Below are 26,506 nucleotides of genomic sequence, written 5' to 3'. Positions count from 1 at the left end.
ATCTACCAATCACGGATATAATGACAGTTATTATGAGACACTTGGAAACTTCTGAGAAGCAGAAGACCACATCATCAGGGTCAAACACTCAGCGGCCATATTTGAAGGTCACGTTTTTTTTTTTGTTTGTTTTTTTTTAAAAACGACGCCCCGAGGTTCGGCCAGGACAAATGCGTCTTGACAGCACGGGGAAGGGGTGAGGCTAATGTGAGCATGGAAGAGAGACAAAAGTGGAGAAATGCTGCGAGGATTCATTCAAATGTGTGACAGTCGGGAGGATGTGCGCTATCTCAATTTATTTTGTTCAAGAGTGGAACTTGGAATTCGTCAGCCTTGAATCCTGCGCATTCAACCAGGTTCAAACAATTCCGCGAATAAATTATCCCCGGAGCACCTTGGTATGTTAATATCCACCGCAGCAAAGCGGGGGAAAAAAACACAAAACACTTGGCGTAGGCTGGTTTTTGTTTGTCACAGTGTGTATCTTACCTTGACGAGACATTTCCATCGCGTGGGCCGCGTGTCGTCTTTATGTTTCTTGTTTACAGAAGAAGAAGAGAGACTCCGCTCGAGGATGTGAGTAAGCTCTCGTTTAATTCAACAGAATGAAATTATACAACCAGTGGTTAAAAAACATAAATGAGTCTAATACAGGCTACATGTGTCACTCAGGGAGAAGGCTTGTGCTTGTTTTTACACACTCGGTCGTGGAGAAAGAGAGAAAAAAATATATATTCCCCCCCCCATTAGAAATGCAGGGTTCAGGATTGTTGCTTATTTTGACTTGGATTCTCCCAGCTAAGAGCTTCATGTTCCATAAACTATTGTTCACGAACTTCACACACCCCAAATAATCTCTACATTTCTTACCCAAACAGGACAGTCTCTTCATGTGCTCACCCTGAGGAGAGTGACGGGTATCCACTGTGAGGTAACCATGGAAACTACATCATTATTATATTGATATAACATTGCAATCGTTTTATTTCATTGATCAGATTTGCGCCACTGATAATCCACCTCTATGAAATCAGCGCAGCAACAATTTTAACAAACGAAAGAGTAAAAAGCCAAGCAACACCATGAGGCTGGATATATTCTGGTTTCAACAGTACAATACATTGACCAAAAAGACAAATCAAAAGGATATAACTTATTAGAAGATGCACTATAGATCATATATATTTGTGCCTGGCAGGTGAATAAATGCAACAGTCTGCCTGTAGCATGTCTCACAGTCCCCTTCCTTCCCTTCAGAGTCACCAAGAAACCCAGTGGAGAGAAGTCTGACTCTGCATGCGAGGACATTTTCCAACAAGTTTCAGGTGGAAGTAGAGATTAAGTGAGTGAAAGACAAGTGAAGAGGCAGAATGTCTTTATGTTGTCTTCACTTGAGGTCCATCAGTATCAAAAAATTAGTAGTTTGGTCCATTTTGTTGCTCTAATATCTTCCATTCTTCCAAAGGCTCCATGTGAATTAGAGAGGTCCTTGTGTATTAACTAAAAAACAAACAAAAACAAAACAACAAAAAGTTACCTGTAGACGAGAGGTGTGGGAGGAAGCAGGAATTGGTCTGTTTATGCGGGGCTTTTGTCCTTCTGTAATTTTTTATTCCATAAAGGAAATGCAAGGTCTGTGTTTCCCGTTTAGCCTTCGGGATCTAGAAGTCCATAGATATGGAACGCTGCTGTGGGTCAACTATGGTGGTACTGTTGCGAGCGCTGGTCCCCCGAACACTGAGGGTTCCGCAGGCGCCTGCCATCCCGGCGCCAATACCTCCAGCTATCCCACTGGGCCCGGCCATGCTCACTCCACTTACCATGCCCATCCCGCCAGCCATGGACACTCCGCCTGTAATCCCTCCTCCAGCAATTCCCGACGGGCCGCCTCCTCCCATTGCTCCTCCCATTGCCCCTCCCATTGCCCCTCCCATCGCTCCTCCCATCGCTCCTCCCATTGCTCCTCCCATTGCTCCTCCCATTGCTCCTCCGACGGACGCTCCTCCGACCAGTCCCACTGCGCCACGGCCGTAAATCTCACATGGAATCTCCTCGGTGACACGGTCCTCGATGACCTGCTGGTCGCAGTCATGAGTCTGTGAGTGCTGCTTGTAGCCATAGCAGCTCTTCTTGTAGGTGGACGTGGAGTTGAAGGTCTTCATGGGAGGGGGCTTGGAGAAGTCGTTGTGGTAGGAGAGTTCCATGGAGCTCAGCGTAGTTCTGCTGTGCTTCATGCTGCCGCCGCCTCCTCCGCCGCCGCCGCCAGTGGCTACAGAGCCCTGGGAGCCACAGTGGTGCTCGTGGACACAGCGTGACATGGTGGAGGAGCGACGCACCTTGTGGAAGCTGTCCAATTCCTCGGAAAGATCGCCAAGGTCTGATGACATCTCCTTGTCGCGGAGAGAGAAGAGCTCATAGTGGGGCGGGTCGAAGACCTCCTGGAATCCAGCCTTGTTGAAGACACCAGGTCGCCGAGCCACCACCTTGAAAAGACCACCCAGACCGTTACAGCTTTGGATACGGAACTGTTTAGATATCTTAAAAGGCTTTAAAAACATTACTTTAATTCCTCGCAAGTCAGAATGCAGGAAAGGTACGGAGGCGTTTAACTGCCAGAGCTTCTAAATAAATTCAGGAGCTGTATCTTGTTGTAACTACAAAGTTTCTCAATATAACACAAAACTTTTGCATATGAAACATGTTAAAACGACAGTTTCTTGTTATAATGAGTCTTATATCTTGCTATATTGAGAACGTTTCTCAATATGAGAAAACCCTCGCAAATGAGATGCAAAACAACAAAGTTTCTCATTATAACCAGATGAGTTTTATACCTTATTATTTTCACTTAAACAAGAAATTTGTCAGTTTATGGAGACGACTTTCAAAAATACATAGAAGATAAATATTCATTAGCAACTTCAGGATGAACTGTTTTGATTCGCTGAAACTTAGTATCACGTCCCTGAGGATCACAACAATATAACATCTTTCTACAACAGCCAAGAAGCCTATTACTAATAATAGCATCATGAGCCTTGCTTCATAAAGCCTGAACTATCCCTTTAAGAAGGAAGGAAAACAATAAACCTTGAAACCACAGAGAAGTTCGGCTTGAACGAAGGATTTATCTGCTGTCAAATACAACAACACTTCATCTTCGGCTGGTCTAAGACCCTTAAAACATTTCCATTTACGTGTGTAACCTTCAGAACTTTACCTCAGGACCAAACAAAAGAGTGACTCACCTTTTTTCTGGGCTGCTTCATTTGGACCAAAATGGAGATAATAAGAAGAACAAGAACTATGCCTGAGGAAACTCCGATAACGGTGCCGTGGGTCTTGGTAATCTGATGAAAAAGCCCCTTGGAACGCTTCTCTGCAAGAGGATGACAGAACAAACAAGATAAGGGGAAAAAGAAATGCAAGTACAGAACCATGCAGTTATCTTTCTCCTTCCAGGCTTTTGTTTGTGTGTTTTGTTATACTTTAATGTTTTAAATAATTTAATATCAGAGAAATATATGTAAAAGAGTATATGTTTGCCTTAAATCTAATCTTTCATATCACTGTGGAGGAATTTTCATCATCAGCTTTCCAAAAAAAACTGCAAAAGACAAATAATTCATGATTTATGAAGGTAGCAGGATTGTTTTTTCACATAGAATGTACGTTTACTCAGGTGGTCTTTGTCTTATATTAAAATGTATTCGGGACAAAGATTAAAAAATACAGAAGAAATCTGTAAGAGGGAAAATACTTTTACCAGCTCTGTAGTCATAAAATCCTGGTAAGTAAATCAAAACCAAGCACAAGTATGAAAACTACGAAGGCGTATTAGGGCCACTGCACATAGACAAAAAAACAACAACAAACAAACAAAACAAAAGGAGGAGAAAATTTCCGCAAGAACATTTTCGAGATTAATCTTGATCTCAACCAGTTTATTTTTTAGAAATTTCTGTGTTCAAAAAGTGTAAAATTTGCAAGAAAAAAAACTAAAAAAAAATTTGGGTTAATCTTAGACATTTTCTAGAAAATACTTTGGAATTTCTGTGTTCCAAACATAGAAAATTTGCTAGGGAAAAAAACTAGACATTTTTATATTAATCTCAGAAATATTATAGAAAAGACTTGGATAGTTCAGAGTTCAAAGCGTTGAATATCTGCTTGAAAAAACTCAGAAATGTTTAGGTTAATCTTGGAAATTCTGTAGAAAAAAAATTTAACTTCTGAGTGCAAAGCGTCAAATTTGCTAGAAAAAAAACAGAAATTTTTAGATTAATCTCAGAAATTTTAGAGAAAAAATCCTTTAAAATTTCAGAGTTCAAAGCAACATAAATGTGCTGGAAACAACACAAATTTTGAGTTTAATCTCAGATATTTTCTAGAAAAAACGTGGACGTTTCAGTGTTTATAGCTAAAATTTAATCCTTCTCTTTTCCATCTACAACACCTCTAATACGTCGTGGTAGAAAGCCATCTGAATGGTCACCTTTGCAGTGGTTTTCATCCCACGGATAGACACAGTTCTGGATCCCGTTGCACACCAGGGTGTTGTTGATGCACATGTTGCTGTGGCAGAAGAACGTATTGGCCGTACAGGGAGCTGCAGGCAAGAGACGAACAGAGGAAATGAAATTTAGCTGAATAAATCTGAATAAAAGATGACTGGAGTGTGAAAAGGACCAGGAGATATTTTGGGAAGAGGGATAATAAAACAACATTAACGCTAACAAAAGAATACTCTAGCAGCAGAAAATCTCCTGGGGCCTGTAATGAACGACAAATGTTATGTTATTTGTAGAAATGCTGCAGGCCTAATGGAGACGGCGCACGTGAAGCAATACATCATCATTTCCCCGTGAAGGGACATCAGGGGATGGACGAGGGGAGCGGATGGCAGCTCCACTGAACTGCAGCCGTGGAGAGGGAGCGGAGGATAGCAGGGGGACTTGTGGCAATTTCAGAGGAAAAGATAAAAAGAAAGGCAGAGCCAGTGGAAATGCAACATGATGAGGTGCTGCTGGTCCGCCGGGTGCAGAGAGAGGAACCTCATTAGAGCCGCCGTTAGAGTCTGGATGCTGGGACGGCAGGGACGCAGGTGATTGGCAGTGGGAACTGGCCGGGGCGCTGGGGGAAGAGTTGGAGGACGCTGAAGGCCAGGCGTGGTCAGCACTGAGATAAAAACAGGCCTGAAGCAGGAACATTTACTTTGTAACCATTTATGTCTTTGTGTATGTTAGAAGGTTCTGGGAAAATGAATGAAACATTGATTTATTTAATTCATTTAAATTTTAGGGATCGCACTTTTCTGGCTGATCGTAGATCACGATCTTTAAGGAGCCTGCCCTGCCAATTCAGACTTTGGACGATACCGATTATTTGCTAAATATAGCAAGAGAGTCGCTGAGTTGAGAACTGTGAGATGAATATTGTTCACTGCAAATGTGCAAACATGACCTGGTAGGCAGGTCTGTCAGTGAAATGTTAAACCGTTCTCACAGCAGAGTAAATGAGGACTGATTTTCAGACCGAAGTAGATAAGATCGATAGATAAGATTGGTTTCACTTCTAGGTATTGCCCAATCATCAGTCTCCCAAGATTAAAGAAATCTGGGCCAATTTATCAATAATCATATTGTAAAAAAAAAAAAAAAAGTGTTGCTGCCTCAAAATAAAATCACACAGTGAGCTCTTTATCTTATGATTTAACAAATGATATTAAGTGACTCCATATGTGTTTACCTTAGCTATTAACATTTCATCGATCATTTGTAGAGGATGTATCTGCAGCTAAAAAAAACACTGAGCTAACATGCTAAGTCAATTGACTTGGCATCAATACAACATAGGGCTAATTTGTTGATGTCTTTTTAATAATATTTGGATACAGTGTTGCATAATGTGTTTTTTTTTCTTTTACATAATTTCAACTTAATTCAAAATGTATATATATATATATATATATATATATATATATATATATATATATATATATATATATGGGTGATTCTATAATTGGAGATACATTTGGCACTTCAAGAATTGACAAAAAAAAACTTTTCATTTCTTAAAAATTTTCTTAGGTAGTCTATTGAAAAGGCATTAAACTTTAAAAAAATCTGTAATTGCCAAACATTAGCTACATATTTTATAATTTTTTCTCAGAAAAAACGTATATTTTGCGGTATGTTATGTCAACTCTGTTACGGACAATATAGACAGTGAGTGAAAAAAACAATAAATTCTAGCAGACTAAAATATTTTTATTCCATTACACCAAGTGTCCTACTACCCAAATACTTTAAATGGAGATGTTTTACTTAAAAATACATTTTAAAAAATCAAAAGATACTCAACTTTTCACAGAGTTGTTCGCATAGGGTCAAACGTTTTTCATTAAAACTCATTGAAAACCATCATTCTTTTAGAAATAAAATTGGTCAGTAATACTAAATCACAGCAGAAGTCAACCAACAATGTATATGGCGCTCTAGACAACAGTTTTCCTTTTTGTTTTGTGAAAGTATGTCATAAACATGTCAACTCTGTTACCTAACAGAGTTGGTGTTAGTAACAGAATTGACAGGACCATAATAATTTAGAACTGAAAACTCTGTTACTGTCAACTCTGTTACCCTATTTGGTAACAGAGTTGACAGTAACAGAATTGACAATTTCAAACATTTTTATTAAAAACTCCACTTGTGAGTAGAAATTGTGAAAAAACATGACACCACTGAGATAATGGTTTAAAAACCATTAAATAAACTTGTCTCTGATCAAAAATCTGTGGTATTTTTCTCATGATTCTTTGGTAACAAGATTGACGTTGAAAACGATAACACCTGGTGATTGTGATTTTTAAACTAAAATATTTCCCAGAGAATGGCACATAGACCTCTGTGTGTTTCAGGTCTTATCAGTAAAAGTAAATGACTTAATTTTATGCAGTTTATATAGCCGTAGAAGGCAATTTCCTAGATTTACAGGGACAAAACCATATGGTAACAGAGTTGACAAAAAATTCTTGGACACATATTTTTTCAAAAATAAGGGTATTTTGAGTTAATTTAATGTGATGTTGTTATTAAATTGACCTTTTAGGCAGTTTAAAAAAAGACAGAAAAAACAAATTCACCAAAGAAAAATAATAAAACATAGGTTTTTGCATCATTTTTCAGGTTAATAAAAAAGACAGTACCCAACTCGGACGACAAGAAATCTTGGTTTTTCAGCTATATAAAACAATTTTAAATGTATTTACTTAAATGTTTTTACTTGTTAAATATTATGATCCATTAAAATGAGTAATAAATTATGAAAACATTTAAAAATTGAAATATTTTAATATACCAGACCAAAAATAATGACTCTGGACATCAAATGTATCTGCAATTATAGAATGACCCATATATATATATATATATATATATATATATATATATATATATATATATATTTGCATTGTATTATAGTCTGTATGCTTCAGTTAATGATTATTTGATTACAAAAGTAGCTGACGATTATGTCAAAAATCGGTTAATCATCATTAATTCAATTAATCTTTTCAGTCAAATACACTGCATGACTTTCTTGTGTAACTCTGAACCCAAGCCCCACAGTCTTGTATTCATATCTGTGCGTTCTCTAAAACGCTTTGAGGTCAAACAGCTTTGATAAGAGGACGTGTAGATGAGGTCGCCTATGAGAAGCAGTGTGCCGAAGTCTCCTCCTACAGACGGGATCAATCCCGTTAAACCTACAAACACATAATCTCTCATAGCACGTCTGCAGCGTTTCAACCTTTTTTTTTAAACCACGAAGCTACCAACTCTACGAGACGTACTCTAGCGTAGCTTCGTGTACGTCTAATAAAGTCCGGCTTACATCGTGTAGCGACACATCGAAAGTGACGAAGTGCGAAGAGAAAAACACATCAAGTGGCAAAGATTAATAGTTTCCTCTGACCTCCGAGCGAACTTTGATCCAGCCGCTGACTAAACAAATAAAGTTTGGGAGTCATTCAGCCAGCGTTCCCACTTTCCCGGAGATCAGCTGCGTGACAGGAATTAATGAGGACGCAAGCGGTTTTAAGGACTCGCAGAGTAATAATAAATAAATAAATAAATAAAAAATATGGGTGCTGAATTTGGAAGCTATTAGCTTCTGCCTGCAACGGTGAGGGCTTTTGCTGATGAAAACAACATTGGCATTCAGGCAGGGTCGGGGGATGTGTGCAGGAGAATGTGGCAATTAATATCTCAGCCCGTTCAGGCAGTTAATGGAAATATTACGGCGTTAACAGGAACCGGTTTCTCCGCGCGGCAATTTCTCCTACTTTGTGTCACCTCTGACAACATTTGTTTAAAGTCTCTTCGTCTTTTTAAGAGTGATGAGGCTTGATGCGTGATTTCTATTAACCCCTCTAAGCTCTTCCTTTCACTGAAATAAATCAAATAATTCTTATTTCCCTGGCGAAAGTGACCTGTAATGAGCTGAGTGTGATGCCGTGACGGGCATGTGAAGATAACATTCGGAGCTTTCGGTTATTTAAGAAACGCTGAGGTAAATAATTGGTTTTCCCGTATCTGCGTTCTAAACATGGCACGTATTAATTAGCTTTCTTCGCTGAAACGGCACTTCAGGTCTCTGCTGATGACTGCTTATGCAAACAGAAAGCATAAGAGACGAGCTGAATCCATGTCTGTTTCTCTCTGTGGGAAGATAGCGAGGCAGCTGGTGTGTTACAAATAAATAATGGCAACAACACGCTGCCTTCCTCTTAGGATAAAGGCATATTTCTTTTGAAAACAATGGAAATTTAGATTTAATTAATCATTTGAGGTCATGACATGACAGAACAAGTTTTTTTTTTTTACTTATGTCATGTTATGACTGCAAATTACAGTTTAATTTCAAAGGATTATATGTGGTAAGACAAAGACATGACTGGGAAGTGAAAAAAAAACAATAATAGAAAATCTGAAAAGTGTGTCAAAATTTTGCAGACCAACAACTATTTTAGGGTATGTCTGTGCTGTCTGTGCACATCAACAGGGCTGTGTATTTCCACAGTGTTCCACCTCCATGTTCCTGGTGAAGAAAAGCCTCACCACAGCATGGTGTTGCCACTACCAGCTTTAACTGGGGTCATAGTGTGATCAGTGTTTAGCATGTAGGTGAATTAAAAAAAAAAATCTTGATGTGTTCTTTTTCTTACACCCGGAGTTGGCTTGGAACTAGTTATATTTACTTAATTACATTTATTTCAGTAACGTCTTGGATTTTTTTCTTTACTTTTACTATGTTGTATTTTTTACTTTTACTTGAGTAATTTCATTATGAAGTGTCGCTACTCTTACTTGAGTAAAGTTACTCTACTCACTGTGAGTAACTTCACTAAATGAAGAACAATTTTGTTTTAACCAAAAATTCACCAGCAGTTTTTTGCTAAAGTTTTATATGGAAAAATTAATTTGTAAAAGTTATTCTTTTGCCTGACTGTTATTTTGTAAATGTTTTTATTTATATGAATTATTTTCATTTTGATCTTTAAAACACAAAATTTCCTCAAACTCTAGTTTTTGGTTCATCTGATGATGTCATTTTTAAATATTAAATGATTGATGTTTTGATCAGTTACTCAGTACCTGAGTTGCCTTTATACCAAAAACCTTTTTACTTTTACTGGAGTAATTTCTCAGATGGCTACTTTTTACTTTAACTTGAGCAAAAATATGTCATGTCAAGTAAAATATTCTTACTTGAATACAACTGTTAGCTACTTGACCCTCTGCTTATATAATCACAATTGTGCAACTAATTGTTGCTCTACCACAAAAATATTTACAAAAATACTTTCATGTTTGTGATTTAACAAGTTTATATTCTGCTCATGTCAAAAACACAATTTCACAATTGTGGTGTTTCTGTTAAAGAAGAAACTCAATTAAAATCACAAGTGGATAAGTTTGTTCATGCACTAAGTCATTAAAAAACACAACTACTTCCTGCATTTTCTTCTTCCTGGTTTGCACTGGCAGCAACATCCAGTTGTTGATCATGTGACTCGTGATGCAAAAAAAGTGTTTCCATGGCAGGTTTGCTAAATAAACCAATTTCAATACGGCCAAAAAAAACAAACAAACAAACAAACAAAAAAACATCTAGCGCCAAAAATGTTTATCTTTCACAATTGGTGTGTTTCCATTAAGTGAATTTATTTTCAAAATATCAAATTGTGCAATTATTTGGTCAGTGGAAACACAGCTATTTTAAAACATGCCAAAGGAGCAGTAGAAGACCACACCAGATCATGTTCTCTTACGGTCGATGTAGGATGTGAACAGCATGCGGAAGCGGCTCAGCCTGCTCTTCTCGTCGGCCCACATCCGTATGACTCCCACGCCATTGTCCAGCATCAGGTCGTTGGCCACGGTGCTGCAGAACTTGGCCTTGAGGTTCTCGATGGCGCTGCTGCCATCGTACACGGCCACAAAGTTCTTCTTGCATTCGTTTGAGTGTTCCATCTGGTAATCCATGAAGCGCAGGTAAATCTGTAGACGTACAGAGAGTTGGCATTAACACGATCTGGAAAATACAAAAGAACTTATAATTTTAGATACATCGACTACGGAAAATTAGTTGTCACTTTACAAAAACTGCCATTTTATTTCTAGCTTTAGGATTTAAAATAAAGATACAGATGAAAAAACAAGATGTACTTCTTTTGTGTGTTGGTAAAAAAGCACATGGATTCCAACCTAAGAAAAACAGATCTTTGGGAAAACAATGCAAATATTTTAACTAAAAAAAAAAACAGTTCAAGAAAACAGTTAAAATAATGTGTTTGCTATTCTATCTAAATTTGAAAACATTAGCGGGTTCATTTCCATTTTTAGCCAAAATTACTAAGAGCCCATGTGGGAGATCCAAAGAGCCACTTGTGCTCCGGAGCAGCATGTTGCAGACCCATGTGTTCAACCATCTCTCTCTGTAAAATGGTAGATATGTTAAGATTTCAGAGGTACATTTTTAGTAAAGTTAAGCAAGCTCTACCAGTTCTGTTGAAAAAGTGATTAAATATTCAGCCAGAGTTCTGCCAGAAGCTTGTTAATGACTGCAAAAAACAAGTGGTGAAAATGCAACTTACTTACACTGAACCAGTTTTTCGTAGGAATGTATGTGAAGTGTACATTCTGACTACTAACGTGTGCATCCAATTCTTATTTCAAAAACCTCTTGCCATTTTGTTTGGCATTGGAGAGCAACCCCTCTGACAAAACCTCCAGCCCATTTACCACCTGTTTCCTGCAGCAGCTGACTGCGCTCCACTGTTCCTTCTGCTTCATCTGCCTAATATCTGGCGAGAAAAGCCAGAGCCTCTGCTAAATTCAGATCATCATCACCACTGCCTCCAAAAGCACAAGCCGGACCGGCGCAACACGTCCGTCAGACTGTCAGTGGGGCAGAAATGTGCTCATATGCATAGAACATTACTTACACTATGTGACACTTCATTATGTAATTTGGGTACATCTGGGGTTTTACACTATTTAAGATGTGCATTCATTTGTGCTCATTTTGCGGCCAGTGAGCAGCGCGGAAGTTCGGATGAGTCATTTAGCCGTGAGGGAAGAAACAGAGCTGCTGTGAATCAAGGCTAGCCTGACTATGTTTGTAATTTCAATGAGATTCTTCATATCATCTCATAAATATCGGAAGAAGTCAGTGGGCTTTCACTCCTGGCACATAAAAAAAAGATACTCTTCTCAATCTCCAGGGTGTTTTTTTTATTGCTAAATTCTGCTTTCACCGTGACACGGAGCCACACACATTCAGTCAACCTGCATGTAAGGGAGCTGAGTGATGGGAAATTACAAATTTGAACAGACAAAGGTTCTTTTTGAACTTTTGCTGGACTTTTCTGATTTGCGGTGACACTTTGGTTGCTGAAATTTCGATTAGTGCTGCTTCTGTTTTGGAGATATTAATGTTTAAAGTTTAAAGGTCAAAAGTACAACCAGCTCCTCCACATTACTCAAATCAAACTAAATTGGCATTAAATGTTTGTTTTATGTTTGTACAGGAGACATTTTAGCAGTGCAAAGGTAGCTCAGTCGACTGACACCAAATTTGTTTGACTTCATAAATGTGTGAGCGACTGGTTGACCTTTTATGACCTCTGAAGACTTTAATTAATATCTTAAAAATGATATCAGTGCAAAGTAAAATTGTTGCTGCACAAGCCTGTACAAAAGTTTGATACAAATTTAGTTTGGCTTGAAGAAGGTGAGGTGGCCAACTTTACTCAGGCATCTAAGCTAAAATGTTTTAGCTACAAGTTGAGAAAACCAGCTAAATTCCCTAACTGTTTTGGTGCTAGACGTTATTAGCGACATTAGCGTAGCAATGTTTTCCACTGGTTCATTGAAAAACAGGCTGATAAATATGTTTTACCTGAAACTTTGTATTTGTTGTATGTGAGGAGCAACCATAGTGGGAATATCTGCTATTATCATGCTAACTGCTATTAGCAATACAAGCTAACTACATACTTCTCCCATGCTCCCATACACTACTGTTGCTAAAATAATCTTTCAATTCTCAGTGTTGTAATAATGCTACAATACTAACTAAACAGATTAATTAGTCTTTCTGGTAATGCGTTACAGTATATTAGCCTTCTGTGAGCTAGCTGACTAGCAATGCAAAGCAACAAGGGAGGAGAGGAACGCTGCTGCTCTCTATGCTCCCAACAGGTGGAGAAATACTTAAAATAGTTTTCAACTCCCACTTTCACTACATTTTAGTAACACAGCAGCCATGTTGGATAATGAACCTTGGCCTGTTTGGAGAATCCCAACTTTCCAATTTAAACATATGAACAAATTGTGATAAAGCTGCTAGTCGCTCACTTTAATTTAACTATGACATTTGATCTGGACATGAAATGCTAATTTCTTTGATTTATTATCTTCCTATACCAGATCTCTGCAGATAGCATTTTTCTAGTTTTTATGTTTCTTTTTAGCACATTTCTAGATGGATTAATTTTTCAGTTCATGTATGTTGCAGTGAGTGTAATCAAGCGTAACACTGAGGCTGAGCTACAGAACATCTCTAAGGTTCAAGTTCTCTGCTGAAAGGCAGGAGAATCACTTTACAACAGAATTACTGTACAGAGGACGGCACAGCGACGCTCTCTGTAACAATTAAGAGATTTTAAGCTCTTTCTGTTGTTAATTATACTCAGAGCCTCAGACTAATTACAGCGGAGGTCTTTGTGGTAAACCTTTACATAATTTCAGCTCACATTTACGTCCTTAGAACCTGTGTGTGTCTGGAGGCTCTCTTCTGTAAACGCTGGTGCTTTCATGAGCTCCATCTCAGAGGCCATGCTGGCTTTTGTCATTTAGAGCGATTAGAGGGGAATGAATGCCTTCGTCTGGGGTGTGGAATGACACTCAGCCTTCTAACACGGGTGTACATCAGACTTTTTGCATCAGGAACTATGAAGTCAGATAGCTGAGAGTAACATCACGTACACAGATCTACTTTAGACTTTTAAGTGAAGATTCCAAACATTTTCAGAACACAGTTTTCAAAGAATTAAAATTTCTTTTTAAAGCCAATTTCTAAAGTGCAAATTCAAAATGTTCTGCATGAGTTTATGGCAGTTAAGTCTGTATGGTCAGACTTTGAATATGTAACCAACAAACAAACGAAGGATGGATGAACGGATACAGCTTTCAGTCTAGACAAGAAATCTTTTTCCATCCTGTGTTTTCATCCAGAGTCAGATATGAAATGTAAAACTTTACATTTCAGGTATGAAATGTAAAACTATATAAACCATATATTCTAGTCTTCCTGTGGAACAATTGAAGATGATAAAACGAAACTAAATGTGACTCGTCCTCACAGAGATACAGCTCAGACCCCCACTGGCAGCTTTTCTGCTTTCTTTTCCAGATGAAGGCGGCCGGGTCCGGCATCGTGACTAATACGCTCCTGTCTACTGACCTTAGACTGGGGCGGTGCCCTGATGGTCCAGATGCAGTCCAGAGCATCACCAGGCTTAACCCGCTCCTCCTCCTCCACCTGACTGGAGCGAATAATCCCGTCCCAGCCGCCGATCTCAAACTGACAGTCTGCACAATGAGACAAAGAAGACCAAAAAAACAAACAAACAAAAAAAAACACCTTTAAAAAAACTGAGGCAAACATGAGGAAGAGCAGCGAGAACATAACCGCAGAAGATGTTTGAAAAGAGGAGCGTGACAGACGGTGGGTTTTGTTAAAGAGTGGAAAAGATTTAGGGTTCAACTGAAGCACGAACAGACGATTATAACACAGGACAACATCAAGAGAGAGGAACAAAGACGGGGAGGCAGAAGGAAGATGAAAGAGGTTTGTGTCCTTTCGCAGGCTCGTAAGTATGCATACGAACATCCTTTGACATCATACACAATTATCGGCGCGTCGCATTCGGACGGGACAGAGCCGGCGTCGTACCTGGGATGGGGTTCAGCAGTCCGCCCACGTGCAGATGGAAGTCTGGGTCTGAAATGATCAAAAAAATTGGGAGGCACATTACTCTCAATGCGTGGACAGGAAAGCAGAGGAGTCATGATACAGTCCCGACGAAGCGGCCTAGATAAAGCACAGAGAGGATTCCTTATCTCCTGTCTGATGGAGGCGCATGTGGATTTAGATTTAAAGACTTTTGAATTGAGATGGAACGCAAGAAAGTCCCCCCACAAAAAAGGACGTTTCTGATGTTTGAAGGATGAAAGAGAAGCAGTGGATGATTGAACATGACGGAGAATCTCAGTAACATCAAAATATGATCTGCTGCATGCTTCAGGCTTTTGGCAGTGCGGGTTAAAAACCTGTCAAGCCCCACGCAGATTTAACTTCTTTCCATACACTCATCACTGCACCTGCCCTAAACATATCTGGTATCCATGGAAACATCAGACTCTTGGCTTGAAGCTGATAAAAAGTACTTGAGCATTTGGGTTTATGCTCAAAAGCTGTGGACATCAGGGACCAGAAATCTTAATCAAAAAGACATAGTATGGAGCTCTGGTAGTGCCAGAAAAAGTAGATATTTGGGTGGTTTTAAACTTTTTTTGTTTAGTAAAATTTTCCTAAAGTTTATGTATTTTTTATACTGGATTTCCAAACAATACACTTCAATTGGAGTCAAATATAACAATTTCTTATTGTTTATAATAACTGAATAAAAAATAACACTAGGTAATTTTTTAAAATGAAAAACAAGCAATTACAAACATGTAAAAACAAATGTATTAAGTTTAGTAAGTAAAAACACAGGAAATCCACAGTTTCATAGATGCTGCCAATCTGCGGCAAAACGCTCAGGTATTTATTTATTTATTAACTAAAACCAGTGTACATTTGCTCTAGTTTACCTAAACTGAACAGGTATAGGTAGATCTATTGGTTTCCAAAAGTTTACACCCTTATTGTTGACATTTCTAAAAATTTACATACGATACAAATGCAAAAATATTCTGGTGAAAGACATAAAACCTCAAACCTCATTTTCTCTGAAACTACAGCAGCTGCTACACTGCTTACACTTCTTATGGAGCCTCACAGGCGTTAGCTTAATTTAGACACCAAGATTATAGAAGTAGAGTTTATAAATGCTGAGAAAAACTCAATTAGATTTTGGTATGTTATTTTAAACAGATAAATCAGAAAACCCTGTGGGGCTTATTATTTTTAATCCGACATTGCTCCTCGCACATCTCTCTGAGCACCTTTGATATGGAAGTAAAAACAAAACAAAACAGAGGTTTGTGGAGTTCACTGCTCACCGGCGACGAAGGTGTACTGAATGCGGAAGCCGAGGCCCTCCAGCTCCTCATCGCTGGTGAACTTGATCCACATGAAGCGGCCGGTGGAGGTGACGAGGCCCGGGTTCTTCCCTCCGCAGAAGCGGTCGATGATCGGGGAGAAGCCGAACGGCCCGTCGCGGATCTCGATGTGGTCGAAGCGACATTGGAAGGACGGCTCAATGTAGTAGTTCTTATCAAAAGCCAGCTGGATCCTCTGTCTGGGCAGAGCTGTGGAGAAAAAACACGAGAGCAAAGAAAAACAAAACAAAACAAAAAATTAGCTTGTTTTTGTAGGGTGGAAATGATCTGAATGAGATTTTGAGTTTCAATAGTTAGTCTGGATTTGTGCGTCAGACTATCAAAGTAGGAACAGGTGACATTTTTTGTTGTTGCAAATTTGTTTTAGGAGCCTGATGAACTTCATGTTTCCAATGTTTTCAGTCTTCAGTGTCCTTTAGTAAAACATACATGTGAAACAGAAGGAAAATGAGCGATAAAAAAAAATCTCTGAAAAGTAAGGAGCTAAATTGCGGCCATACAGTTTATTAAAAATAAAAGAAAATTGAAACCGGAAAAAAAATAAAACATTTGACACTGAAAAAGAGTTTTAAGATTAAAACAGAATTTAAAAAAAAAATTGAAAGTGAAAAACAAATTGAACCTGAAAAAGGATGTGAAATTGAAAAAAAAAATTAAATGAACTTTTCAGATTCAAGTTGTTTTTCCTGTTTCAAATTTCTGTTTTTATTTTGAACAAACTTTATGGCCCCAATTTAGCTGCATGAGTGTAAATTGTATTTGTGTTATTTGTCCCTTCTGTGCCTTTATACTTTGCAGAACCATTTTGAGCTACAATTCTAGCTGCTAATCTTTCGGTGCAGGTCTCGACCAGCTTTACACGCTGAGATTGTTCATTCTTTGCCAAACAGTCTGAAGCTCAGTCAGACTCAATGGAGGACATCGGCTAATAGCAATTTTCAAGGCCTGCAATAGAATTTAAGTCTGGACTTTGACTTCTTGTTAAAATAGCAAGTAAACTAACTGGTGTTCAACAGAAAAGGCCAAAACCATCCCACCCAGAAGACCGTCCTCTATAAATCTTCGGTAAATTTTCCTTCATCTCATGCGCCATTAAAGTTCTAAACTTATTATTTTGACCAAGATTGGCACATTTTGGAACATCTCCTCTGGTTTTTAGTTCTGTCGTTAAAAGTGATATTGTGGCGATGTGTAAGTTATACTTTGACTGTCTTGACACTAAGTTTCCCTCATGAGGGGCAATAAAGTGCCAAACTGAACTGAACAGAGACAGGCCATTCTAAAAAACACTCAGGCTGTATGTTGACAGCTGTCCTGCAGAAAGATTAACTTTTGCATCAGTCCAAATTATTCTTTTGCTGTTTTTTTTTAAGTCCCATCGCTCTTCCTGTTAACTATACAACATGTTCACTACAACATAGCACGCCACAAATGCTAATGCTAGTTAGCATGGCTACTGATGACGGCGGATGAACAACATTCCTGAAACGGTAAGTTGTTTCTCCACCATTGAAATATTTAGTACACCAGTTTGACTGACAGCGCTAAGACCCTCCTCCTGGCCCTGATTGGTTGATTTTGATGCTTTTCTACAGACGGAGGTGGAGGATCTCGATTTTTTTTTTGTTATCTGTCTCATGCTATACTGACACGACATGGTGACAGTTTTAACAAATATGGAAAAAACAACATTTTTGTAAAAAGCTACATACTGTAGCTTTAAAGTGTGTCACAGTGAGAGAAAGGGTTTTTCAACAAACTTCACAATCAGAGACTTTTTAAGTGGCATCGGTGCGCTTGCAGTGCAGCGCCTCAAGTTGCAGTCAGCTCATAAGGAGCCATGACAGTTAGCAGAGCTGCTGTGCAGCGTTGGAGCAGAGCTGCCGTCTCTGACTGCGTCTCTGATCTGAAGTTCGCTGGTTCAGGCAAATCAGCACGTCTGCGGCGGGGAACGAACCGGGGCACTCTGAAACCAAAACCGTTTCCACCTCGGAAACAGAGGAGCAGCTGATGGCTGCTCCAAAAAAAAAAAAAAAAAAAAAAAAATTTAAGATGATGGGGGTAAAGAGGGGAGCTTCAGCAGCAAGGCGGGGGATTGGAGAGGCTGTCCATGCCCAGAGAAGAGAACAAAGAATGAAGTCAAGGGTGGATCGTTTTTGTTTTTTTCTGTATAACTGCAACAAAATGACACAAATGTTTTTTTTTCTGTCTTGGATTTGAATTTGATCCGTGATATTCTGCTTGAAGAAGCAGCTTGTATGTCTGCACCTCCTATTCTCTCTCTCTCTCTCTCTGTGTGTGTGTGTGTGTTTCTTCCCGTCTCTCTCCGAGTGACAGACACCCCCCCCCACACACACACACACACACACCCCCACACACACACACACACGCACACACACACACACACACACACACACGCAAACTAATGACTAGCGCTTGACACAGAAACAGCAGAATATATAATCACCTCGTCTATTTAGCTGATGAACTTGGGGACATGACACAATCAATGAGGCTCACTAACCACAAATTATGATTACAAAGCTAAATGATTAGCCCCCACGCTGGATTGTCAGCATCTCTGTGTCTGTTGAGGCGGCACGCCAGAGAAAGACCGAGGCCTTCCGAGACAAAACGACAGAAACTGATCGGCCTGATCTGTGTGATGTGCCAGAGCGGGCCTGGGTTTTGATTGGTCCACAGGTGGAGCACTTGAGCCGTGTGTGAGATCTATTCCCCCCACCCCTCTGCGCCGTGGAAGAGGGAGGCATCTCATCTGCATGAGGAGCCGTGCTTCAGCATCACAAACAGTTCATCAGTTTAGAGAACGCATCACCCAGATCCCTGTCTCCTATAGCCGCTAATGATCTTTTCCATTATGCTTCCTGCGCGCCTCCAAATTACTGATTGATGCGACGTTTGAGCGAGCACCAACGCCGACGAGGACGCTCGCAATTCAGCGACGAGTCACGAAAGCCCAGTTCTGCAGCAGATGTTCCACTCCTTTATGTGTCCTTCAATGAGCAAATCTTTTGAGTGTGGAGACGAACAGAGCGAGCACCGAGCGGGCAGGAAGCCGGGGTGAGGGGGAGGAACCGCTCTTTAAAAGGTTATAAAACTCGGAATGGGTCATATAAAAAAAAATAAAAATTAAAAATAAATGCATAATGCCCTCCAGCGACAGAGGAAAACCGGTTCAATAAAACAATGTCAGTCAGGGTGCGGGCATTTACTAAAAGGAGGGAATCAAGTGGGTATGTTAGAGGGGGTTCTCTGAGACCCTAAGGGAACATCAACTAAGTTTCCATTACAAATGTGCGCAAAACTTTGCCGATATTCTGCCAATGTCGAGAAAAACATGATTTCGTAATTGCGGTGTGTCCATTAAATTAGAAATGCAATTAAAATCACAGTTTGTTCACCTGATAAGTCATTAAGAACCAAGCCATGCCATCACCCTCCAACCACTTCCTGTCGTCTTCTTCATCATTTCTGTCAGTAGTAAAATCCGGTTGTCCATCACATGACTCATGATGCAAAAAAAGTGTTTCCATTGCAGTTTTGCTAAATAAACACACTTTTTTTGAAACTGGTATGATGCCATTAAGTGGATTTATTTTTGTAAATATTATTTGCACAATTTTATGTTTAATATGTGGCTAGTCATTGGCAGCAGACTTGTTCCAGAAATGTACAGAAATCGCCTGTATATGCAGGGACTGCTTTAAGAAAACAAGAAGTTAGCAGCACATTGTCTTTGTCTCCAGGCCAGATTAAGTAAAAATTTTTTTTGTCTGTATTTTTTGTTTTTAGCTTCAGTAACCAAAACATATTTTGTTTTTAATGTAATGGCAGAGTATCAACATTTAGACTTCCCTATGCTTACAAACATCTCTGAAAAATCATTGCTGCTGGTTATTAAAGCAGTGTGACTTATGTTGATGCTCTTATTTTGAAATGTAACCTGATGTTCTCCGTTACCAGCTAACGCAATCTGCATGCCATTATTATATCCAAGGGCTTCTGATGTCCTGGGTTACAACAACAAGGGTGTGAAATTGAAAAACTGAGTTAAAGTTCGATGCAAGAAAAGTAAACTAGTGATGTTAAAATAGAGTGAGACAGAGTGAGAGAGAGAGAGGGAGGGGAAAAAAAGTCAAATAGCAAACTTAATTTTGTCCAATCAGATGTGGTCCTTGAGAAAAGCTTATACAACATGTTCCTCTTGATTTTGTTAGTGCACACCTGATTGGTCGAAATTAACAATCGTTTTTAATTTTTTCTTTTAGATATATAGCCATCTTTAACTACTATGGCATCCGTCTTTTACTTACATTTCAAAATAAGAGCATTAACATAAGTCACACTGTTTTACTAAGTAACAGTAATGACTTTTCAGAGATATTTTATAAGCATGGGGAGGCTTAATGTTGACACTCTGCCATTAAATTAAAAACAATATCTGCTTTAGTTTCTGAAATAATGTGAAACTCACATAAGTAGTTAAAAACAAATAATACAGATATAAAAAAAATAATTCAAAATAATGTTACTTAAAATGACCTTGAGTCAAAGCAATAATTCTAACTTGTTGTTTTTTTGTTTAACTTTTTAAAGCAGCCTCTCTTTCACACATTCAAGTTTTGGAAGGATTTCTGCAGTAGGAACCAGCCGATGAGAGTTAGCTCTTTAGAAAGGCCCACCCTGAATCTGCAGAGAGCTCCCTCTGGAGGAAACTGATGCAACAGAGCAGAAAAACGCTAAAAGCGGCCAGGCTTTATACCTTCCAGGATGTAAACACACTCCTTGTTGGGTGGGTAGGTGTTGGGGTAGTTCGGTGACATGAACACCCCGCCATTGATGTTGCGGACCCAAGTACCGCAGTCGTTTTGGCCGGGGCTCTGGCCGCCGGGGTCGCCTGGGGAGTCTGAGGTCAGAGAAGAGGACAGAACAGGGGAAAAACAGACCGGTTATCGGATCAGTGGATCAATGAGAGAATGATTAGATGGCAAAAGGATCAGAGGGAAGGACAGCAAAGAGCAGGTAGGGAATAAAACGGGAGGAGAGAGAAAACTGAATTAAGGATAAAGGTTATTTTTATGGAGGTCCTAAAAGTCCCACAATTCAAACAAATACGAAATAGATTAGAAATAAACTCACAGATAACCGATTTAATACTGGAAAACACTGTAAATAAGTGATTAATAAATGAAAAATTTTATTTTTCAGGTGTCATGGTCCATTTGATCAACCACAATGACATGTTAAATGACAAAAAATAACCAAATATGAAAAAAATTCTAGGTTTAACCCAATTTCTGAAGATAATAATGTTACATCTTAATAAACTGATTGTAAATGCAAATATTTAGTCATACACTTAATCATATATTTGCAATACATTTTCATAAATAACAAAGAAAGTATTCATTACTAATTTAATGTGGCACTTTTGGCATACCGTAGATGTGCGTTCATGTACAACATGTGGTTTAAAAGTGACGTTAAGGTTTTGCCTGAGCTCACCTTTAGTTCTCTGTGCCAGTGCAAAGCCCTCTTCTATCAGGAAGAAGAGAATCCACGCTGTGAAGCAGAGATGTCACATGTTACTCCTCAGTGTCTCAACATTACATTAATACACATCACACCTGATGTTAAATAATCAGCAAGAAGTTGAAATCACTCAAACCACAAAGGATTCGATCAGCTGCAGGTCTTACTCAGTTTTAATTAATCACAGTAGACTATGGATTTATGATATCTGTGACTGAATTATTTATATTTAATAAATGGCAGAGCTGTGACAGATAGTATTAAATTCATTTCAAGAGGAAGTTGTCTCAGAAGGACCACTGTGTCCACATGGCAATTACACTAACTGTCAACATGAGGGATTTATGAAGAGACGATGGGGGGGGAATTGTGGGATGCTCAACTATTAATTAGATAACAAGCAAAGGGTTTTATTCATTTTATTTCAAACTGTAGCTTCTACAACCAAATTCTTTCCCTCTCAGGTCTTTTTGAATCATTATTTCTTCCTTTTTTTCAGAGGAATACCCCAAGGCAGCTACAGAATGACTGATTCCTATCGATGGATATTGGAATGACCTTAAGCGATGTGTGTAGACGTGGTAGACATCTTGTTGTGTTTGAGAGGCTGCGTGCACCACTGCTGAGCAGCCCATCAAGAGAAGATGCAAGAAATGCGGCGTGCTTGCAGCAGCAGCCTGAGTTGCAAACTCAAATGTAGATCTGATCAGCAGGTAACAAACTGCACCACTGCTTTTTCATGAAACCATTCATCCCTCCAATTTGAGAGTGGATCACTTGAAGCTGCAGTATGCGACTTTTATATAAAATATTTTTTTTACATATTTGTTGGAACTATATTGTGACAGTGAGATATAAGACAGATAATCTATAAACAAAAAATCAATCTCCTCTGCCTTTTTATAGCGCTAACTGGAAACAACCAATCAGAGCCAGGAGGCAGGTCTTTCGTGCTGTCAATCACCCTCAGTGTGGCTGTTCATGCTTCCCTTTTTCTCCCCCTTGTTGCAATGCAATTGAGCAACGTCTAATAACCACTGCATACATCTGCCTGATAGTTTATTATTGATAAATAATTGTTGGCGTTTATATAGTTTATGTGAAAGTTAACCGTTTACCTTTTTCCCCACTCTGAGGTGATTGGCCAATGCAAATTGAGACTCATGGGAGGGCTGCCATGTTTTGAACTCTGCTGTGTTGCACCAGACTTAATAAACCAGCTTTGTTGCTGTACAGCCGAAGATTGGCTGACTTCTTTTTCCACCTCTCGGCATAACATCGACATCCACCACTCAAGAAAAGCCGACTTTGGTTTTGATGTCATTGTATGTGAAATTTGAGAAGTACCAATTACCTTCCTGATTAACAATTTGCCAGTTTCTCACAACACAGGTGTAGAAATTGGTGGAATTAATTGATCAAACACATTTTGTTTCCTATTTCGAAGAATGACACTTCAATAAAACGTAGCCGAAGCAAACTGTTCTCTACCGCCTTCGGAGGAACAATCAGAGAAAAAACAGAAACTGTGCAGAGAAGCGACAACTTATTTGCAAACACTGGCGATAACACAGACATTGTGTGAGCCGAGGCTCCATGGACGTGATGGTTTCTACTTCTGCTCAAAGGAGATTGGAGACATGTGCAACGTCTAATAACCAGTGCATGAAAAAGTATTTAATCAAAGATTAATAGACATGGATGGAAGGATAATGGGATTAAGTTAGAACATTAAAACTTAATGGATAACTAAAGCTGAACAAGGAATGGATTTTTTAAAAGACAGTTTAAAACACAAACACCACCAGAAACACAAAGATTTCACAGAATGTACCCGACTCATAAAACATAGGACAGATGAACAGATTAGATGTTGTCTACTGAATTACCACTCTCTAACTCTGCATTAGAGAGTGATGTGAAGTTGAGAACATCGCCTAAATCGCACAGAGGAAGGAATGAAGAACGGTGGAGAAAGAGGCCAGCAAAGGCAAAGTGTGCAGCGGAGACGTTCCTCGGTACCAGAGTGTGTGGACTGTGATTGAACTCATCTTGAAAAAGCACACATATTCACGGCCCTCGGGCTCCGGGATCCTCATTAACTCTATCTCCATTATCTTGCAATGAAGTGTCGTAGGTGGGAGAATGAACTACCACGGGCGTGTTTGGAGTGCGGACCACCTAAGTTCAGGCACCGGCTAACCGAGCGGATCTGGAAGCTCTTATTAAAGCCTTTTGTTCACATTGCAGCCCGTGAATCAGGCACAGAACCGTGGTTCACCTGAAAACTCAGGAAACCTCACGGGAAAGAGTAGCTGGAATGTTTTTTTTTTCTCTCGTCTTATTAAACTTGCCTAATTTATGCAACGGCCGGGAGCTATTTTGTAATATTATCAATAAATTAGAGGCTGCAATCGCTTTAAGAAACCAACTCGCTCTGTTGCGAAAACAAACAGGAAGAATTAAGTCGATTAGGAAAGAAAGGGAATAATTAGTGAAACACCCTGCGACACGGCTGAGGTCATCATCACACTCCACAGGGGGAGGGAAAGGAAGGCTTCCTGACCTTTACAAAATTACAGAGGGTTCAACCCTGATATTCTGGGTCACGTCACTTCTTCTCCACATCACTTCTCCACTTCAGCTCGCGAGCTGAATTTAAGGCCGGAAGGAGGGGGGGAAAGGGTCCACTCCAGCCATCTGTCACACAAGCTGAAACAGCTGAAACCACGGCCCTGAGTATGGATGGCTGGCCCCGACTACAAAACACTCTACCTCTTAGGTGGCTAATGAGGTGGCCCTACACAAATACATGCCTTAAAATCCTTTTAATTTGAAAAGACATTGGGGGCATCTCTATGCTGTCAAAACAACCTAGTTTTTCCCCCGAGCTTTAAAAATCTGGTCCTCTGTGACATGATTGCATCACATCATTCCTGCAGACTTGTCAGCTGCACACCTATGCTGCCGCTTTTAGCTCATCCTGGATTTAGATCTGATGTCAGCAGAGACAGCTCAACTTCTCCATCTGCCAAAAATACTCATTAGCGGATCGTTAGCTGTGGCCATCAAAAATATTCCTGATCAGAAACACTCAGAGGGTTGAGTTCAAGCTCCGTATTTGGTGTTAGGAGGTCGACTCGGTGGATTCACGCGCGCGACGCCAGATTCCAGGCCAACATCATCTGCAGCCTCAGCAAAAACACAGAATCATAAAGTAAGGCTTTCCCCCCTGTCTCTCTTTCTACCTTCTCTTCAGAAGTCCATTTTTGTGGCTGTTTTGATTCCGGCATCACATTTTGGTCGAAAGCTGTGAAACCTAACGTGTCATTTCTGATGCTGCTTCCATTTTGAGCGCGCGGTGCTTTCTGAGAGACGCTTTTCTTCTCATCACACTTCCAGAGACTGTTTGTTTGTTTGTTTCACCATTCTGACTGAAACCCCAGAGACTTCAGTGCATGGAAATCCCAGGAGAGTTGCAGTTTTAAAAATACTCAAACGCTGCCATCGCCAATCGTGGCACGCTCACACTAACTGAAGAAGAGAAAGAAGAAAAAAACAATAACACATTATTCCTTTATTCTGCTGTTTGGCACAGAGCTGGCTTATCTCATGGGTGACATTGCTCTTTGCCCAGGGCGTCAGTGTATCAGATGCAGCATAAACACTTGGAATAAAAGAGAAGTGCAGCCTGATCAACATTTCTATTGCTTTCATTAGATAGAGGACAGTCAGTGGACTACAGAATGAAATTGACCAGCTTTAAGTCACCAGCCAACTAACATAAACATGTTGAATTGAATGAAACAATACTGAGCAGTTTTTAGAATAGAGTGTGAAATGTTTAATATCTGTTGGTTTAAACAGGGGTTCCCAAACACTATGCCATCGCCGCCCACATACCATTAGCTTCTTTTCTGATATATAAAGAAGCTTCCTTTTTCTCACTTTCATTCATATTCAATGATTATTATATTCGTTTAGTATAAAAGCGGCCCCATACCTTCTGACTTTAGTCGGCCATGACAGGGCTGCATGCTGGACGGTTCCTTCGGTCTTTTTCTTGACAGAAACTTTTCTATTTCGCGCTTTCTATGCTAGCTTGAGGAGAATATCAGCTTTATAAATTTAATCAGTAATCAGGAAGATTACGCAGCCCCTACGAGGACAATGAACGAAAAAATAAACTTTCTCGTGCGCACGAGAACGTATCTGGTCCTTAGAAGAAAGTTTATTTATTTATTTATTTTTAAGTTATTTTTTCTTCAATGTCCCTTTGGGGGCTCCTCAGAAAAATAGATTCATTTTTTTCATTTTTGCTTTTTTCCCTCATCTTCCCTCCAACTTTTTGAGCGCCCCCCGGTGGCACACACTTCGAAAAACACTGGCTTAAAAAACACCAATGATGGCAATTTAAATGGTTCTTTCGTCTCAAGACAATCTTAAAGTGATTGCTGAAAAGTTTTAATCACAAGTCTATGTTCCAACATTCTTTCTGTACTTATCAGTTTTCAACAAACGAACACTTGTATAAACACTGCTGTCTGACAAATCACCATAACATTTGTGGTGGAATACCCCTGTCCGATCAAAGAGAAAATAACCACATTATATCCTCTACAACAGGCCAGCTAAGAGAAGGGAAACACGCCCTTAAACTCCAGCATCTAGTGGGACGTGATGATACAATCTGGACATTTATATATATATATATATATATATATATATATATATATATATATATATATATATATATATATATATATATATATATATATATATATATATATATATATATCCATTCAGCCTGACTGATTTCGAACCAATCACATCAAACCACGAGCCCCATAAGGTAGCACGAAGGCGCGCGCTTCTTCTGTGTGCTGCGACAAGTGTTTCACAGGTGTTGATGGCGCGAGACAGTCAATAGGAACGTAGCGCGAGCTGTAGCGCGTGCGGGGCAGCGTGCATCCCGGTCTGATGACTGCTCCGCTCCACCTGGAGCGGTTCCCCGCAACCAGAAGAAAGGGCTTCAT

General features: G+C 39.5%; 1 protein-coding gene across 1 annotated transcript; it reads right to left on the bottom strand.

The window, feature by feature from the left end:
- Nucleotides 1-575: 575 nt before the first annotated feature.
- Nucleotides 576-26,506, bottom strand: neto2a (neuropilin (NRP) and tolloid (TLL)-like 2a). Its single transcript, XM_088004608.1, has 10 exons — nt 26,308-26,506; nt 21,444-21,500; nt 20,701-20,844; nt 15,858-16,106; nt 14,524-14,571; nt 14,032-14,159; nt 10,334-10,562; nt 4,496-4,609; nt 3,249-3,379; nt 576-2,483 (listed from the first exon to the last, which is right to left on the bottom strand). The coding sequence occupies exons 1-10, from the start codon at nt 26,504-26,506 to the stop codon at nt 1,662-1,664; spliced, it is 2,121 nt and encodes a 706-aa protein (XP_087860734.1). The 3' UTR covers nt 576-1,661.

Source organism: Poecilia mexicana, unplaced genomic scaffold (assembly GCF_051168715.1).
Source record: "Poecilia mexicana isolate PSO_F unplaced genomic scaffold, ASM5116871v1 scaffold_3, whole genome shotgun sequence".
NCBI classification, from domain to species: domain Eukaryota; kingdom Metazoa; phylum Chordata; class Actinopteri; order Cyprinodontiformes; family Poeciliidae; genus Poecilia; species Poecilia mexicana.
This window is presented reverse-complemented; position numbering and strand designations above follow the sequence as displayed.

What these genes read in the sequence shown, in the direction of transcription:
- neto2a (XM_088004608.1), bottom strand. Translation starts at nt 26,506, where the DNA reads ATGAAGCCCTTTCTTCTGGTTGCGGGGAACCGCTCCAGGTGGAGCGGA. An exon ending in GGGCACCGCCCCAGTCTAAG is followed by an intron (nt 10,563 to 14,031) that starts GTCAGTAGACAG and finishes GTACGTCTACAG; the next exon opens with ATTTACCTGCGCTTCATGGA. An exon ending in GTTCACATCCTACATCGACC is followed by an intron (nt 4,610 to 10,333) that starts GTAAGAGAACAT and finishes TCTTGCCTGCAG; the next exon opens with CTCCCTGTACGGCCAATACG.